This window comes from Salvelinus sp. IW2-2015, linkage group LG27 (assembly GCF_002910315.2).
Source record: "Salvelinus sp. IW2-2015 linkage group LG27, ASM291031v2, whole genome shotgun sequence".
Lineage (NCBI taxonomy): Eukaryota > Metazoa > Chordata > Actinopteri > Salmoniformes > Salmonidae > Salvelinus > Salvelinus sp. IW2-2015.
This window is the reverse complement of record NC_036867.1, coordinates 5,901,118-5,920,835: the sequence shown is the minus strand read 5'-3', so window position 1 is coordinate 5,920,835 and position 19,718 is coordinate 5,901,118. Positions and strand designations below refer to the sequence as shown.

General features: G+C 43.7%; 1 protein-coding gene across 2 annotated transcripts in view; it reads left to right on the top strand.

Moving 5' to 3' along the window:
* Positions 1-19,718, top strand: part of xylb (xylulokinase homolog (H. influenzae)) — a 67,420-nt gene that overhangs the window by 25,560 nt on the left and 22,142 nt on the right. For both annotated transcript variants that reach the window (XM_023972618.2, XM_023972619.2), the window contains 2 exons: positions 9,141-9,199; positions 10,298-10,385. In XM_023972618.2, the coding sequence (XP_023828386.1) occupies positions 9,141-9,199; positions 10,298-10,385 (147 nt within the window). The remainder of the gene's footprint in view (positions 1-9,140; positions 9,200-10,297; positions 10,386-19,718) is intronic.

Below are 19,718 nucleotides of genomic sequence, written 5' to 3'. Positions count from 1 at the left end.
CTTGTCATAGATAAGAAATGTGCATGAAGAAAAACGCAAATGTATCTTCGTTATAGCCTGACATCAAAACAGATTTTGCCCAGGATTCCGTATGGTTTAACCAGGCTTTCTCTCTTATGTAGTGGGGGGAAATCCCTACATCAAAACCCCTGTTGCTACTGTCATTTTAGACGCTTTTTGGCGCTTAGCCTATTTTCCTTCTCCCCCTCTCTCCATACTTTGAGTTGCTTTATTTTCTACAGATCCGACCTTCAGTACGTCTCGTCATTGAGGGAGGCAAAACAAAGCAACAAATCAATTGGGGAAGGCATACTGGGGATCCATTTCATTCAGATTGACACCCCAAGGCTAACATCGGCCGGCGTGACTGTTTTTAATAGTGTACACGGGAGAGCCAATTCCGTCTCACCACAGTATATATTATAATAATGCTCCAGTAAAACCACCTGAAACAAAGATTGCTGAACAAATTTCAATTTCACGCTGTTAACACGTTTCATGTGGAGCCTTATGGAAATATATATATATTGTAGTCATGTATTGCGTATTTGCATGAGTTTCGACACCCACGATGGGAAAGATGGCATGCAGTACAGGCTACTGTATAAATAAGTCTTGTGTTGGACAGAGGAGTATGCTCCAGTAAGTCTTCATGTGTTGGACAGAGGAGTATGCTCCAGTAAGTCTTTATGTGTTGTTGGACAAAGGAGTATGCTCCAGTAAGTCTTTATGTGTTGTTGGACAAGGAGTATGCTCCAGTAAGTCTTTATATGTTGCTGGACAGAGGAGTATGCTCCAGTAAGTCTTTATATGTTCTGGACAGAGGAGTATGCTCCAGTAAGTCTTTATATGTTGTGGGACTGAGGAGCATGCTCCAGTAAGTCTTTATGTGTTGTTGGACAAGGAGTATGCTCCAGTAAGTCTTTATATGTTGCTGGACAGAGGAGTATACTCCAGTAAGTCTTTATATGTTGTTGGACAGAGGAGTATGCTCCAGTAAGTCTTTATATGTGTTTGGACAAGGAATATGCTCCAGTAAGTCTTTATATGTTGCTGGACAGAGGAGTATGCTCCAGTAAGTCTTTTATGTTGTTGGACACAGGAATATGCTCCAGTAAGTCTTTATATGTTGCTGGACAGAGGAGTATGCTCCAGTAAGTCTTTATATGTTGTTGGACAAAGGAGCATGCTCCAGTAAGTCTTTATATGTTGCTGGACAGAGGAGCATGCTCAAGTAAGTCTTTATATGTTGCTGGACAGAGGAGTATGCTCCAGTAAGTCTTTATATGTTGTTAGACAGAGTAGTATGCTCCAGTAAGTCTTTATATGTTGTTAGACAGAGTAGTATGCTCCAGTAAGTCTTTATATGTTGCTGGACAGAGGAGTATGCTCCAGTAAGTCTTTATATGTTGTAGACAGAGGAGTATGCTCCAGTAAGTCTTTATATGTTGTTGGACAGAGGAGTATGCTTCCAGTAAGTCTTTATATGTTGTTGGACAGAGGAGTATGCTCTAGTAAGTCTTTATATGTTGCTGGACAGAGGAGTATGCTCCAGTAATCTTTTATAGTTGTGGGACAGAGGAGTATGCTCATATAAGTCCTTATGTGTTGTTGGACAGAGGAGTATGCTCCAGTAAGTCTTATATATGTTGTGGGACAGAGGAGTATGCTCTAGTAAGTCTTTATGGTGTTGTTGGACAGAGGAGTATGCTCCAGTAAGGATCTCTTACTCAGTTTCTGGAGGTCTGTAGACTGTCACTCCAATTGCAATGAACCTACCCTTCTACCCTGTTGTGATGAATCTTGCTGGAACTGGTATTGAATTAGCACTCTCTCTTTCATTTAGTATAGATTAGAAGATCACAATGCAGGAGTGAAATACTCTAGACTGGAACAATAGACTGGAACAATTGATGAAATGTCTATTTGAGCCTCTGGGTCAACTATACAGATCCTATAGATGGGTTGGCTGACAACGCGCATCGTTGGGGCTGAAAGCCGTGTGATGTTATGATTCTGAACGGTCAGATAACACACAACAATGACAAAAAGCTGCAATGCGGGGAATCTTAGGTGGCTCGTTTCAGCTAGTTCTTGATACCAGCAACATAACAATGTATTTGAGAGACAACAATTGCTCATTGTGCACAGTTATGTTTTCAATAAACATTTGGAGACGAAATATACTTTACATGTTGTCAACAATCTAAGCCAACCCCTTCTGTTTTGCCGTTAAACAACCAACCCGGCTATGGAACCTTCCTGCTGTAACGGTTTTCTAGATCTTCCTCCTCCTCAGACGAGGAGAGGAGAGAAGGATCGGAGGACCAATACGCAGCTAGGTATGATGACATAATATTTATTTAACAAGACAAAAGACGAAACGAAATACTCTTAAACAAACTACAAAACAACAAACGAAGTAGACAGACCTGGTGCGACGAACTTACATGWAACACGAAGAACGCAATAACAGGAAAACTGACTACATAAAACGAATGAACAAACAAAACCGAAAACAGTCCCGTGTGGCGTAACATACAGACACTGACACAGGAGACAACCACCCACAACAATCAAAGTGAAAACACCTACCTTAATATGGCTCTCAATCAGAGGAAATGAAAACCACCTGCCTCTAATTGAGAGCCATATCAGGTCACCCTTAAACCAACACAGAAACACATAACAAAGACTACCCACCCAAACTCACGCCCTGACCGTCAAACACATACAAAACAACAGAAAACAGGTCAGGAACGTGACACCTGCAAAGATATTAGAAACGGAGGAGATAAGAATCTCAGCGGGAAATGTATGGAGAAACGTATAACGCTCTGCCCAGCAGTTTCCACAAATCACGTTGTCATGCTGCGGTTGCTAAGCTAATCGTCACGCAATACTTTCTAAAATTCAGGTTATGAGTCAAGAAGGGAATTCCTCTTTTCACGGTGCAATGCTGAAGTAACTTTTTTGTAGCAGGTTAGGAGTACTTACGCAGCAGTAAGTAATCCTTACAAGTAAACCTGCTATTTTACTTAATGTAAGGTTGAGCTTCTTGTTCACGTAATTCGTTCTCATGTTGTGTTTTTGTGCTAGCTCCCAATTAACTCCTTGGAGAGATCTCCTGTCGGAGTGTACCCAGAATGCACCACGCAGCCCATTGACGATAGAGGGGCAACGTAGTTTCTCATCTCCTTAAAAGTATCATACTCATCTTCCAATTGACCCTTTGCTAAGCACCCCTTGGTTACTATTGCAACCTAGGAGAACAAGTCACCCTTCTAACCACTGGCAAAATCCACTCACAATGATCTCAAACTGTTTTTAATACTGTAATGAAACAAGCAGGGAGCAGGTCTCGAACCCTCTGTTACGGAGTCTAGTTGATAGGTAATCGACTAGTTGGACTGTTCCCCAGACTCCACGCGTAGGGACTTGTACAATGCTTAACAAGGCTATTGAAACTTAACATTGGTGTTCTGTCTTTATTCTTAATCCGACATATCATACAGAAACATGGTATCAGAAGTGGCTGTCGGAAAACAACACGTTTGTTATTTTTGTAGCTAAGTACTAGTATAGGGGCCGCAGTTACGTTCCCATATGCGAACACAAGCCGTCTCCTACTCACACACTGATCAAACTTCGTTGTTAGCTGGCTACTAGCATCACTACCTTATTCATGACTGAAGGCAAAGAATCTCCTAATTCCATTGCTATGGCACGAACATTCCCGCACCCAAATCTCATGGTTCTCACAGGGGACTGGCAATACAATTGGACAACTTCAGGGATGAATTCGAGGAACTATGCGCTGGCGACCGGTCTACATGAGAAACCAACGAGTACAAGCGGCAACTCTGAGGAGTTTAATGGACAGTGAATGCAGCATATCTACCGCACAATCTCACCCTCACGGCACGACAACAGTGTGATGCAAAGGCTATATTGGATGCATTGGAGAATTACTTCAAACCCGCCAGAAACGTCATTTACGAGCGGTTCGTTTCGGAAGCTGCAAACAGGAAGAGGGTGAGTCAGTACACAACTTTGTAACCCGTTTGAGAGAGAAATCCGCCACTTGTGAATAACGGGGATTGAAAGATGAACTGATTCGTGACAAAATAGTACTGGGAATTGCAAATGAGAATAACGCGCCGGCGTCTACTGAGAGAGAGAGGCTTAACATTAGTAACTGCCATCGAAATGTGCCGCACTGCTGAAGTCACTGACATGAGAATGAGAGCAATGGAAACGGAAACCCACGCTCCGACGTTGATACTGTTCACGTGCTTGCTAGGCAGACATTCAGACAAAACCAATCGACGCAGAGTAATTCACCACGAACGGTGAACACAGAGAGCCCCGAGCATGTAAATACTGTGGGAATACACACACACGTGGCAAAAGACACTGCCCTGCCTACGGAAAACCATGCAGAGCTTGTGGAACTAATAATCACTTGCAAAAGTGTGTCTCAAAAGCAAAAGAAGGTGAGTGAGGGCAAGATTCACTGTGTTGATGATGTTACTCAATGTTAGAGCTGAACAGTGAAAGTGACATTTACATGCATGAATCCATTGGGGCTGTACACTCAAGAGGGAAGAAATGGTTGTGACACTACGATTACACAACAAGCAACAACAATTGTCAACTGGATTCGGGTGCTACATGCAACGTAATGAGCTACAAAGACAAAACCAATCTGGCACCTGACACACATCTATTGCCCAGCGATACTAGACTAAAGCTGTACTCAGGAGAACTAATGAGCTCTATGGGCACCTTTGAGACCGAATGTGTTATTCGGGGACGCAACACACAAGCTGGAGTTTGAGATTGTGAAAACCAGTCAAAATCCTCTCCTCTCAGGCTCTACATGCGAACGCCTGGGAACTGATGCAGTTCACTGTACCAAATGACCTGCACATTGTGGATCATGTCCAGCATGGACCCCTGTCCAAAGAACAACTACTCAGCAGATATGACGATGTATTCAACATGCCCGTTGAATCAGTGCCTGGGGAGTACACTTTGAAGTGGATGAGAGCATTACTCCAGTCCAGTATGCTCCTCGCAATGTGCCCATTGCAATGAAAGTGGCTGTGAAGGCCCAGCTGGACAAGTATGAGGCCGATGGCCACATGACATCTGTGACTGAACCAACTGACTGGATCAGCAATATGGTCTAGTGAAAGAGAAGCTGAGGGTCTGCATCGACCCAAAGCATCTGAACCAAGCACTGAAAACGACCACTACATCATGCGACACTAGAGGATGTCCTCATAAGCTTCCCAAGGCCAGGATTTTTACCCTTGGTGGATGCCGAGATGCATTCCTTCAATGCAAGCTGGACGAGAAAAAGCAGCTTCATGACTACCTTCTGGACCCCCTGGGGTCGGAAACGCTGGCTCAAGCTCCCGTTTGGTGTCTCATGGCGCCTGAGGTATACCAACGCAAGCAGCACGAGTTACTGGCTGGCTCAAGGGCATTTGAACCCATCGCCGATGATATCCTGATCATAGGCTGTGGTGAAACAGACGAAGAAGCAGAACGCGACCACGATGTGAAGCTCCTGGCACTGATGGAGCGCTGCGATCAGTTAAGCTTCGTCTTGGCCTGAAGAAGCTGCAGTTCAAGGTGAAAGACGTCCACTTCCATGGCCACATTCTCTCGGCAAAAGGCCTGAAGCCGGACCCAGACAAGGTCCAAGCGATCCTCGACATGCCAAACCCGTCGGATGCAAAAGGAGTACAGCGTCTCATCGGCTTTGCAAACTATCTTGCAAAGTTCATGCCAACCTTATGCAGTCTGTGAGCCTCTGCGCCGGTTGCTGGACAAAGACACACCATGGCACTGGCTACCCAAGCACGAGGCCGCAGGCAGGAGATGAAAACTCTGGCTTCATCCATGCCAGTGTTGCGCTACTACGACGTCACGAAGCCTGTCACAATCCAGAGCGACTCTAGCCAAAGGGGACTTGGATGCTGCCTTATGCAGGAAGGCCAGCCCGTTGCGTTTGCCTCGAGAGCGCTCACCCCCACCGAACAAAACTATGCACAAATTGAGAAAGAGTGCCTCAGCATCGTCTTCTCCTGCCAGCGATTCCATCACTACTTATATGGTCGAGAGCTGGTCACCGCTGAAACTGACACAAACCACTCATTGCCATATTCAGTAAACCTCTCCTCAATGCGCCCAAGAGGCTTCAAAGTATGCTCCTGACTCTGCAAAACTACAGCCTGAAGTCATTTACAAGCCAGGACCTGAGATGTACATCAGCGACACACTGAGCAGGGCAACAGCACAATGTACAGGTAGAGCACTGCCTATCAGCGGCAGGCCATCTGTTCGCTACAACAGGAACAACAAGATGTTCAACAGATCAATCAGGCAGACTACTTAAACGTCACAGATCACGCCTAGCCCAGATCAGGCAACATACTGACAAGGACGAACACCTACAGTCACTGAAGTCCATGGCTCTCGCAGGTTGGCCATATCTGAAAGAGGAGACACCTTTCACAGTGAGAGAATACTGGACCTTTCGAGATGAGATCAGTGTGCAAAATGGCGTTTGTTCAGAGGTCAGAAGGTCATTATTCCAAATCACTACGTCCAGAGATGCTTACCCGCATACACTCCAGTCACGTTGGAGGTACGCATGGCTACCGTCAGGCTCGTGAAACATTATACTGGCCAAACATGCAAGCAGAAATTAAAGACTTTGTCAGCAACTGTACCACATGCAACGAGTACGCATGAACACGCAAAAGGAAACCATGATGTCACACGAACTGCCACAAGGGCCTGGCAAATCATCAGCATGGACTTATTCAGCCACAGACAAAAGGACTATCTTCTCCTCGTTGATCATTACTCTGACTTTTGGGAAATTGAACTGCTCCTGACTTGTCTGCAGAGACGGTCATAAAGCGCTGCAAGGCGCAGTTTGCAAGGCAAGGTCAGCCTGACAAGGTAATCACGGACAATGGCCCACAATTCACTGCACAGTTCAAGCGTTTCGCCTCAGAATGGGAGTTTGACCACGTGACCTCCTCTCCAAGACACCCAAAAGCAAATGGCAAGGCAGAATCAGCTGTCAAGATTGCAAAAAACCTGTTAAGCAGGGCCTTGCGCGACAGCAACGACCCATGGAAAGCGATCTTACAGTGGAGGAACACACCACCGAAAACATGGACAGCAGCCCAGCACAACGCCTTCTGTCCAGACGTCTGAAGACTACTATCCCCGTAGCTAACAAGCTACTTGAGCCCTGCGTCATGGTTGGCGTCACGGACAAACTGCGTCACAGAAAGCAGCTCGCTAAGTGCTTTACGACCGACTGCTCGAGACCTACCAGAGCTGGAGGTGGGTGAAACTATAAGGATGAAACCGCTGCCGGGAGACCACACAGGACTTTGGAGGCTGGGCACATGCCTACAGAGAGTTGCACCACGTTCTTACCTGGTGGATGTTGGTGGCTCCCTCTATCGTCGCAATCGGGTGGATCTGCGCGTAGCAGAGCAGACAAACAGAAACATGCCAACACTACCTAGATGAGCTGGATCACAGTCCAGGCCTAAGGGTAAGGGGTGCAGAATTGAGACATGAGCCAACTGAAGGTGAAGCTTCTACCCCACCAAACTCTCCAGCTCGTGGCCCTAATCCTACCCCTGTCAGAGCCAATACTTACTCACGGGTGGGTCGGCTGTGCAAGCCACCGGACAGGCTTACTCTGTAAGCAAGAGACTTAACTTGTTGTCTGTTAATTAAAAAAATATTWAAAAATGTAAAAAAATATTAAAAAAGGAAGATGACAGCTGAAGTAAAAAGAAAATGTCATGCTTTTCAATTGTTATGACTTGACTGTTAAGAACTCAATGTTATGCCGTTATGTTTGCACTTTCTATTGAAAAGGATGATGTTACGGAGTCTAGTTGATAGGTAATCGACTAGTTGGACTGTTCCCCAGACTCCACGCGTAGGGACTTGTACAATGCTTAACAAGGCTATTGAACTTAACATTGGTGTCTGTCTTTATTCCTTAATCCGACATATCATACAGAAACACCCTCGACCTTCTAGCCCGAAGTCCAGCGCTATCGACTGTGCCGCAAAAGCATGCTCGTGCGGCAGAGTCGATTTCCGCGCTTATAAACCCAGGGTCGTTACAATACACAATTAAACACAGACAACCCCTAGCTAAATCAGGAAACTCTTGGATATGTTGTGGTGGACTGTCATTGGAATTGCTTCACGGGAACCTGCTAAAATTATGTTTGTAGTGTGGCTAGCCAGTGTCAACATGTAGTCAAAGCTAGCTACAACCACTTTCGGAGTAAACTAGTGCTCTCAAATCCTTTTCGGATGACGACAGCAGATGGGAGTTGTATTAATAACTTGGCTAACTTAGCTAGCTAACGTATATTAAGTGGCTAGCTAGCTAGCTAGCTTTAGCAACGTTTGATGGTCAATGATAATGTCTGAGCTAGCAAACCATGTAACAAATGTATAATTTCAGATTCGAAAATACTCCCAACAGGCTCTGCATTTTAGGAATCACAGTAGCAAGTACTCCTGATGCACTGTTCAATTATTTAGCCATTAAAAAATAAATAATTATAATTAAGAAAATGAGTTTTCCTCACTGCTTTCATGTGTTTCAAACATGAGCTTGAACTTGTCTGAGGTGTCGGACTTGACAACAGTTGCTATCCATTGGAGCTCTACGATTGGTTGGCCAAAATTCTGGGTCGGGGCTAAGCGAAGGGTCCATTGGCCCATTATAATCTCCATGTTGTCCATGTTCTGATCTCACAAATAAATCACTGTTGGGAGCATATCAGTTGCGGACATTGTTTCATATTTTTCGGTATTCTCAGTTCTCTCTTGACACTTGTGAAGAGCTCTTTAAAGAGGCCAATTTCAAGTCGCATAAGAAAGTACAAAAATGCATGACAGTAGTATTTCAAGTGCTTATGTTCATAAACTCTCTTTCTCTCGCATTCCCTCTCTCTCTGCCTCTAAACTCAACATGCAGTCAAACGTCAACGATTACTCACTGCTGCAGTAGCAAAACTTCTGTCATAAATGTCTCATCAGCGGTGTCACTGATGTCACAATTCTCTCTTCAGTTCCAGGAACTCGAGTGCTGGCCACCGGAGGGGCTTCTTCTAACAAGGACATTCTGCAGGTTGGTGGTGTTGATAACCGTCTCATGTTTTTATAAACTCTCTTTTTGGCTTTTTCTATCCCCTACAAATGGTTTATTTATAACCCCTGTTTTTCAAAGTCGCTACTGTGTGGTTTGGATCAAAACACACACACACACACACACACACACACACACACACACACAGTAGCTGATTACAGTATGTGTGCTGTCCTCAGGTCGCGTCGTGAAGCTAATTCCAACTGACTGCTGTATTTCCTGCAGGGCCACACAGCTGTGTTTGGGGCCTTGTGATTCGCTATAAATGTACGCCGACCCCGGCTGACCTCTCTCTCCATACATTAGGCCCTGTGTGTGTGCTCTCATGGCCCCTTTGTTGTGCTCAGTCCAGCACGCCCCATGCATTTACAATGTGCTCCCCCTCAAGCAAGACACTTGGCTACAGTCCCTTCACTATATTTGTGTGGGTGTTGTGGGCGGCATGCTCAGTTTCAATGATATTGACATGATGCAGTATTGGAAATGGAGCCATTAGAATGCGTTGCCATGCCAAGCCCCTGTGGAACAGACATTTGTTATCTATTCACATTCTCTCGTTGATGATGTTGTTACATGTTAGAAATATGTTGACGCTACAGATGTTTTGTTTGCCGTCTAATTATTTTTTTATTACAAAACATAATGTTGTATCGCTTCACGCCTTAACAAGGTTATTCCCTGATGAGAGGCAAGGTAATGAAATTAGAGCGCTGCAAAATTGTGTATGTTTTACACTCTAAGTGAGTGGAAATGGAATCAATCGGCCTCAAAACAGGAAACAATAACCATGAGGAAACTGTATGCTCTTTTGTTCCTTTGTTTTGTTTCTTGTTCAAGTGAAATGGATGAAAATAATAGCCTTCTATCCTCTCTGCAGTGTTTAGAAATCTTATTTAAGCCACCACTAACCTGTGTAAATACAGATACAATCAACAGTATTTTCTTCATAGAAATCAGTTCAGGTATGTGTCATTAGACATTGCTTTCTATATTACGGACAGTGACTCATACAATGCAACATTTGCAGACAGTAACATTTCCAATAACATGCGGTCCCATTCTTCTTCTCTCCATACTCAGGTGCTATCTGACGTGTTCGATGCTCCCGTGTACACCATTGACGTGGCCAACTCTGCCTGTCTAGGCTGTGGCTACAGGGCCCTGCAGGGTGAGTAAGACTGACGTAGACAACAGAGTTTCTCCAACGCTGGCCCCGGAGAGCTGCAATACTGGGTGTGCAGGTTTTTGTTCCAGCCCAGCACCAATACCCCTGCTTTAAATCATCAACTAATCTTGGTCTTTGGTCTGAACCATAATAGCGGATTCAGCTGGTGTTACTGCAGGGCTAGAACAAAAGACTGCGCTTGCAGTAGCTCTCCAGGACCGGAGTTGAAGAACGCTGCTATATGAACCCTTATGGAGATACATGTACAGAGTGACTCATGCTGTTATTCAATATAATTTCCTGCCTACTTTGTTCCTTTGGTATATTAGCATTCTTTTGTGTTCAGCCGATTCTTCCATCTGATGGAGTTTAGAGGACACCCATGTTGGATATGTTTATGCTGGTTTCGCCATTAAAAGGATGTCCAGTAATTCACTCACATGTTCATCTGGAAGTGTACTAAATTAAGACAAATTAAAACATTTTCCTCAGTGAATTCTCTTGAACTTTGACACTTCAAAGGCTCAAGCCAGCATGGAACCGGCAGACAGAAAAGATCAAGCGGTTGATAATTCTAAGAGCAGATTTTTTTGCAGCATCAAATAATCTGAAGAAGTCTTTGCTTCTAAGTGTAAAATAAACATTTTTGGCATTTCAAACACTAGGCAGGGCTATATCAGAGAAGCTGCATTCAAACAGTAAGACAAATGTGTGCATTTCATTGAATATTTGGATTGATATTCTGTTTGTGCAGCTGACATGTTTTGTCATAATAATCAATTGATTAGTCTGATTCATGGGGATTTTTGGGCATGAATTTTGTAATCTGGAAGTTTGATCAATGAGATCGATTGGCTCTCAAAGCCCCATTATCATAAAGATGAAATGGTATTTCCTCCCCCAAAATCGAATGTATGTACAGTAGCAGACCTGGGTTCAAATAATATTTGTTGTTTCAAATATACTAGCTGCGCTTGATTGAGCTCACCTGAGGAAATGGACCCAATGGAATATTCCCAAAAGTTCAAACCCCGCCCATCTGGCACTCCAGGCAGGCTCAATCAAATACTCAACGTAGATTAAAGACAACAAGTCTGAATCATCTGACGTACAGCAGGAAAGAGAAAGGACAGTCAACACTTAGTAATMCTTTGTCAGTTGGTCACAGCATTTAACTGTCAGCAAGAGGAATTTAATGTCTTAGCATTTAATAAATGGTATTGAATTGATGTTTTTTTAGAGATTAGCACTCTTAAATTAGGCTTTAATTGTTATTTATTATGCATACTTGTTTTGCGGTCTCACCTTTCACCAATGTTTTCCCGGTTTCCATAAACACTGCTTATGCGCCTCGAATACCTTTTAATGGAAGTCAAAACTCGCAAGTGGAATGCATCCGCTTGGTTGTTTTCCCTTCCATTGTGTGAGTGTGTTTTTCTCAGAACGTTCATGTATAATCATGCATTCACATAGGTTTTCATTAAGTATAATTGACGATTTAATAATGTTTCAACCAGACTTGGATGGGTTGTATTATTATTCGTTTTTTCCAATACTTTGAGTTTTTTGTTCAAAAGAGGACATTGTATTCTTTTGTTGTACTCCCTGACGAAGGCCATGCAGCCGAAACGCGTCGGATTTTTTAAAACGTTGTTTCTGTTGAACATGCCATACTAATAAAGGCATTTTAATTAATTATATGAAGAGTGCCTTGGTCCTCCTTTCTTTTTGATGACCAATTCACCCCTTCTACCAAAGAGCACCTTCTGTCTACCAAAATGTACTATTGTGTACCTTAGTAAGCGCTTCCCTTCCTCCTCTTTCTACTTTGAGTTTTTGATTGAGTCTTTGAGTCTGCCTAGAGTGTCGGATGGGCAGGGTTTGCACTTTTAAGATGATTCCATTGGATCGGTCATGCCAGGCAAGCTTAATCAAGCGCAGCTAAAGTACAAAAGAAAGTGAATACCATCTGAACCCAGGTGTGGTTTCAATGTACCAATCCACAGTGTGAGGCAATTACAACACTGCTCAAAGATCTAGCTCGTGTTACAATGGCCAAAACACGAAACAATTCAGCACTGAAGGCTTGAATCTCCTCATTAGCGATACTCTATATAAAGATTATGAATGAGGGAGGAAGATATGACTTATGAGTAGCTTAGAGGCAGAGAGACAAAACAGTATAACAAAGCCTGAGAGATGTACGGCATGTGTTTGATTAATCAGGCCTTTTGCTTCACCACCAGTCTAATCATTAGATCTTGTCATAAGTTGCTCATAAAAAAGAATGCCTGMGGAGATGATGTTGACGAGAGCTCATCTCTTTACACTGTTAATTAAACAATAAAGAATGAAGTGTCTCCTCCCCTCCCCCACTTCGGAAACACCAGGCCCTGCGCGACGCAATACATGGTCTGGGGGGGAACAGAGAAAGAGACCCTGTTCTAGGTCCTACGACGACAACCGAAGTCCATTTTCATTACATGCAGCGCTCAGTTTGAATCGCTTGTCATTTTTTATTATATTCCAGAGGCGGGAAGCAGGGCGGGGGTGGGGGGGCTGAATCTGGGGGAGAAGGGTTGGGTCGAGCAGGTTGGGGGGGGGTAATGTGCTTCTCCAGTGTAATTTCTATGCTGAGTGATCTCATTAATATTAGTATTTCTGTCATGTTTTAGGGTGACAGGGGAGACAGTTCCTGTATGTTGTTGACAGGCCCGGGCTTTTTGGCCTCATTTTAGATTCTTTGCCAGGGACTGAGGCTTAGAAACAAACCAATAAATACGTCTCTAAAATGTAGCCCGGATGGAACCTGACTTCATTCAATAAGTCTGCCAAGACCAATTGCCTCCTCGTCTTCGGGACGGTTGAAATGAAGCACTCTGTCTTTTTTGGCAGAAACACATGCGAGTGCATGCGTGCGCACACACACAAACTCACACAAATKAAGCCTATCGAGCGGGGAAAGGAATTGTTCTATGCCGTGTTTTAGCTTGAGTCAAATGTTGGATGTCGTGCCACAGTTTCTCAGCCATGGCTCACTAGGTACAGCTAAGTAAATACATGGATTTTTGATTACCAGCCTATGAGTGAACTGGGTCTGGGGCTTGGATAAGTAGCACTTAAGCACAGCAGGCCTTCATAATTCTTGCATAAATGTCATGTGACTTGCAACATAAATATTGACTTAACGAAGCATTCTCCCCAATTTTCATTGACCCACTTAGCCATCCATGTTGAATCATGTAAACTAACTGATGTAGAATATTGCTATATATGTATGATGCATACAATGTCCCATAAAATACACCACAGCAATACTTCCATCTTGCCTTCCTTACTTAACTACAAACGTCAACATATTTGACTTACGTATTTGGTGTTTTTACTTTCATAAGTGACATATAATATTTCATATTATTTGGAGATTGCGTTGTCAGATCTGAGCTGAAAATGTCAGTTTCAATGATGGAAGCGAAAATAAATTGAGTCTGGAAAGCCACAGTGATTGTGGCATTGTTCTACAGAGCCTAGACCCCGATACGTTAAAACAATATCCCTGCACCCAATAACCTGGCGTCAAATGTCAAGAGCATTCAGAGTCAACAGATATCGTAGAGACAAGCTATTCGACTGCTGCAGAAAAGGTCAGCGGTGCCGTAATGTCTTACGCAAGCGACCGCTGACATCGTGACCAATTTAGACCCGAAGCCTTTCTTCCTTACACCTTCACTGAACTTAAACACTAACTATAGAGCTTCTTCTCTTCACAGTGTCCTTCAGAAACACTGAACTTAAACACTAACTATACAGCTTCTCTTCAAACAGTATCCTTCAGAAACACTGAGCTTAAACACTGAGCTTGGGCTCCCGAGTGGCGCAGCGGTCTAAGGCACTGCATCTTAGTGCTAGAGGCATCACTACAGACCCTGGTTCGATTCCATGCTGTATCACAATCGTCCGTGATTGGGAATCCCAAAGGGCAGCGCACAATTGGCCCAGCGTCGTCCGGGTTAGGGTTTGGCCGGGGTAGACCGTCATTGTAAATAAGAATTTGTTCTTAACTGACTTGCCTAGTTAAATAAAGGTTAAAAAACAACAAACAAAAAACACTAACGCTTCTTCATACAGCGTCCTTCAGAAACACTGAGCTTAAACACTTTACAGCTTCTCTTCAGTGTCCTTCAGAAACACTGAGCTTAAACACTTTACAGCTTCTCTTCAGTGTCCTTCAGAAACACTTTACAGCTTCTCTTCACAATGTTCTTCAGAAACACTGAGCTTAAACACTATACAGCTTCTCTTCACACAGTGTTCTTCAGAAACACTGAGCTTGCAATCATATTACAAGCTTGTGTTAAACTCTGTACAACAAAGCTTTCTTAGTGTCCAACAATCTTTCTCTGCCCTACAAAATAAAGGTCATGTGGTTCGGTAAGAAGAATGCCCCCCTCTCCCCACCGTTGTGATTACTACCTCTGAGGGTTTAGAGCTTGAGGTAGTCAGTCACCTTATACAAGTACTTGGGAGTATAACTAGTACACTGTATTTCTCTCAGCACATATMCAAGCTGCAGGCTAAAGTTAAATCTAGACTTGGTTTCCTCCAACATAATCTCTTCTCTTTCACCCCAGCTGCCAAACAAACCCTGATTCAGATGACCATCCTACCCATGCTAGATTAAGGAGACGTAATTTATAGATCGGCAGGTAAGGGTGCTCTCGAAGAGCTAGATGTTCTTTACCATTCTGCTATTAGATTTGCCACCAATGCTCCTTATAGGACACATCACTGCACTCTATACTCCTCTGTAAACTGGTCATCTCTGTATACTCGGCGCAAGACCCACTGGTTGATGTTTATTTATAAGACCCTCTTAGGCCTCACTCCTCCCTGTCTGAGATACCTATTGCAGCCCTCATCCTCTACATACACCTGTTCTGCCAGTCACATTCTGTTAAAGGTCCCCAAAGCACACACATCCCTGGGTCGCTTCTCTTTTCAGTTCGCGGCTCCTAGCGACTAGAACGAGCTGCACAAAGCACTAAAACTGGACAGTTTTATCTCCATCTCTACATTCAAAGACTCAATCATGGACACTCTTACTGACAGTTGTGGCTGCTTCGCCTGATGTATTGTTGTCTCTACCTTCTTGCCCTTTGTGCTGTTGTCTGTGCCTAACAATGTTTGTGCTGCTACCATATTGTGCTGCTGACATGTAGTGTCACTACCGTGTTGTTGTCATGTTGTGTTGCTACCATGCTGTGTTGTCGTCTTAGGTCTCTCTTTATGTAGTGTGTCTCGTGTCGTGATCTGTTTTTGGTTTAACATTTATTTTTTWAATAAAAAGCCCCTGTCACSGCAGGAGGCCTTTTGCCTCTTGGTAGGCCATCATTGTAAATAAGAATTTGTTCTTAGTTGACTTGCCTCGTTAAATATAGGCAACAAATATTAATAAAATTACATGTGGTTGAAGCGACCTAACCTTTTCCTTGATGATTCCCTATTGATGTTTTAGCATTTATACGAAGCTATCTATCATGACACAAGGCGAGAACCAGATGCAGATGGTTGGAGTCTTACAATATTTATTAATCCAATAGGGATTAGCAAGAGACTTGTTGTGGACAGGCAAAAGRGTCAAAACCAGTTCAGAGTTTAAAAGGTACCGAAGGGCAGGCAGAATCAAGGTCAGGCCAGGCAGGATGATCAGGCAGGCGGGAAAGAAGTCTAGAGTCAGGCAGGGGTCAAAACCAGGAGGACTATCAAAAAGAGAATAGCAAAAGGAGTATGGGAAAAACACGCTGGATGACTTGACTAACATACAAGACAAACTGGCACAGAGAGAAAGGAAACACAGGGATAAATACAATGGGGAAAACAAGCGACACCTGGAGGGGGTGGAGAGAATAACGAGGACAGGTGAAATTGATCCGGGTGTGACACTATCTGTTTTTACTTTGGCACTTGAAATGTAATTCTCATTTTTCGGATGTGGATGCAATATATCCCACCTCCTAGAATAAATGTTTCCATACATACGATTACACACACACACAAACAAGCACACACAATATACATACATGTATGCATACATGTATACATACATACAGTACCAGTCAAAAGCTTGGACACACCTACTCATTCAAGGGTTTTACTTTATTTTTACTATTTTCTACATTGTAGAATAATAGTGAAGACATCAAAACTATGAAATAACACATATGGAATCATGTAGTAACCAAAACAGAGTTCCCACATACGCAGAGCACTTGTTGGCTGCTTTTCCTTCACTCTGCGGTCCAACACATCCAAAACCACCTCAATTGGGTTGAGGTCGGGTGATTGTTGAGGCCAGGTAATTTGATGCAGCACTCCATCACTCTCTTTCTTGGTCAAATAGCCCGTACACAGCATGGGGGCGTGTTGGGTCATTGTCCTGTTGAAAAACAAATGATAGTGGGACTAAGTGCAAACCAGATGGGATGGCATATCACTGCAGAATGCTGTGGTAGCCATGCTGGTGAAGTGTGCTTTGAATTCTAAATAAATCACAGACAGTGTCACCAGCAAAGCACTCCCACACCATCACACCTCCTTCTACAAGCTTCACGGTGGGAACCACACATGCAGAGATCTTCCGTAAATCTTCTCTGCGTCACAAAGACATGGCGGTTGTAACCAAAAATCTCAAATGGTCTAATGTCCATTGCTCGTGTTTGTTTCTTGGCCCAAACAAGTCTCTTCTTCTTATTGGTRTCCTTTTAGTAGTGGTTTCTTTGCAGCAATTTGACCATGAAGGCCTGATTCACACAGTCTCCTCTGAACAGTTGATGTTGAGATGTGTCTGTTACTTGAACTCTGTGGAACATTTATTTGGGCTGCAATTTCGGAGGCTGGTAACTCTAATGAACTTATCCTCTGCAGTAGAGGTAACTCTGGGACTTCCTTTCCTGTGGCGGTCCTCATGAGAGCCAGGCTCATCATAGCGCATGATGGTTTTTGCGACTGCACTTTCAAAGTTCTTGACATTTTCCAGATTGACTGACCTTCATGTCTTAAAGTAATGATGGACTGTCATTTCTCTTTGCTTTTTTGAGCTGTTCTTGCCATAATATGGACTTGGTCTTTTACCAAATAGGGCTATCTTCTGTATACCACCCCTACTTTGTCACAACACAACTGATTGGCTCAAACGTATTAAGGAAAGATATTCCACAAATTAACAAGGGACACCTGTTAATTGAAATGCATTCCAGGTGACTACCTCATGAAGCTGGTTGGGAGAATGCCAAGAGTGTGCAAAGCTGTTAAGGAAAAGGGTGGCTACTTTTAAGAATCTCAAATATAAAATATTTTGATTTGTTTACACTTTTTTGGTTACTACATGATTCCATATGTGTTATTTCATAGTTGATGTCTTCACTATTATTCTACAATGTARAACATTTAGAAATAAAGAAAAACCCTTGAATGAGTAGGTGTGTCCAAACCTTTGACTGGTACTGTACATACAGTTGAAATCGGAAGTTTACATACACTATAATGGTTGGAATCATTAAAACTTGTTTTTCAACCACTCCACAAATTTCTTGTTAACAAACTATAGTTTTGGCAAGTCAGTTAGGTCATCTACTTTGTGCATGACACAAGTCATTTTTTCAACAATTGTTTACAGGCAGATTATTTCACTTATAATTCCCTGTATATACAGTTGAAGTCAGAAGTTTACATACACCTTAGCCAAATACATTTAAGTTTACATACACTCAATTAGTATTTGGTAGCATTACCTTTAAATTGTTTAACTTGGGTCAAACATTTCAGCCTTCCACAAGCTTCCAACAAAAAGTTGTGTGAATTTTGGCCCATTCATCCTGACAGAGCTGGTGTAACTGAGTCAGGTTTGTAGGCCTCCTTGCTCGCACACGCTTTTTCAGTTCTGCCCACAAATTTTCTATAGGATTGAGGTCAGGGCTTTGGTATGGCCACTCCAATACCTTGACTTTGTTGTCCATTTTGCCACAACTTTGGAAGTATGCTTGAGGTCATTGTCCATTTGGAAGACCCATTTGCGACCAAGTTTGTCTCTTGTGCTTGTCGCATGTGCTCTCTGACGATTGGCATGACTGTGGCTATCCGGTCTTGCATTGCCGTGACATGCTCTATAACACTAGTATACGGGGTGGATTGGTGCTCCCAGGTTTCCCGGGCGATGTCTAAGATTCCCTGGGGGTGCCTCCCATATACCAGCTCAAAGTGGGAAAACCCCAGCAAGGCTTGGGGAACCTCTCTTAATGGCAAACATCAGATACGTCAACATGCAATCCTAGTTTTTCCCATCCTTATCGATTACCTTCCTGAGCATTGACTACAGGGTGCAGTTGAATCTCTCAACTAGCCTGTCCGTCTGAGGATGGTAAACCGGTGTCCTCAACTGTTTCACCTGCCACAATTTACAAAGGTCCGCCATAAGGCAGGACATAAAGTGGGTTCCCTGGTCAGTAAGGATCTCCTTTGGAACCCCTACCCTGGTGAACAGGAGCACTAATTCCATGGCAATATTTTTGGAAGCCATCGTCCGAAGGGGAATGGCTTCTGGGTAGTGAGTGGCATAATCTAGAATGACCAGAATGTATTGGTGCCTTCTGGCGGATTTGGGTAGTGGGCCCACTATATCCATTGCTATCCTCTCAAATGGCATTTCGATTATTGGGAAAGGCGCTAGCGGGCTTCTAACAGCTGGTCGGGGAGCTGGTAACTGGCACTCCGGGCACTCTCCACAATGCCAAGCCACTTCAGCCTGAATTCCTGGCCAGTAAAACCTCCTTACAATCCGGTCTCAGGTTTTATCGATACCAAGTTATCCACCCAGAATGTGCCCAWGAGCTAGATCCAGTACTGTCCTCTGGTACCGGGTTGGGACCAACAACTGTTCCACCACATCAACCCCTATTTTTGACACTCTGTACACCAAACCCTTTTTCATGATGAAGTGGGGAAAACTATTAGGCATCGTCCCATCATTTATGGGAGTGCCATCTATGACCTGCACATCTGCTCTGGCTTGCTGCAGGGTTGGATCCTGGTTTTGGGCCGTCCCGCCTTTGGGTATTTGCAGCTGGTAACTGAGCCCCAATTTGGTCCGCTATTCCCTTTTGGCCTTCTCTAAACTCCCAGGTGTTTCTCTCTTGCTCCTCTCTGAGCAGCTGGTTGGTGTGGTGCTGGACCTGTAATGTGTCCTGATACATTCGCATTGCATCCTGGTGAGCTATTTGTTGAGCTCTAGTTGCCTCTTGTTGGGCGGCCACCGCTTGTAACCTGTATGGCTCCCTCCAT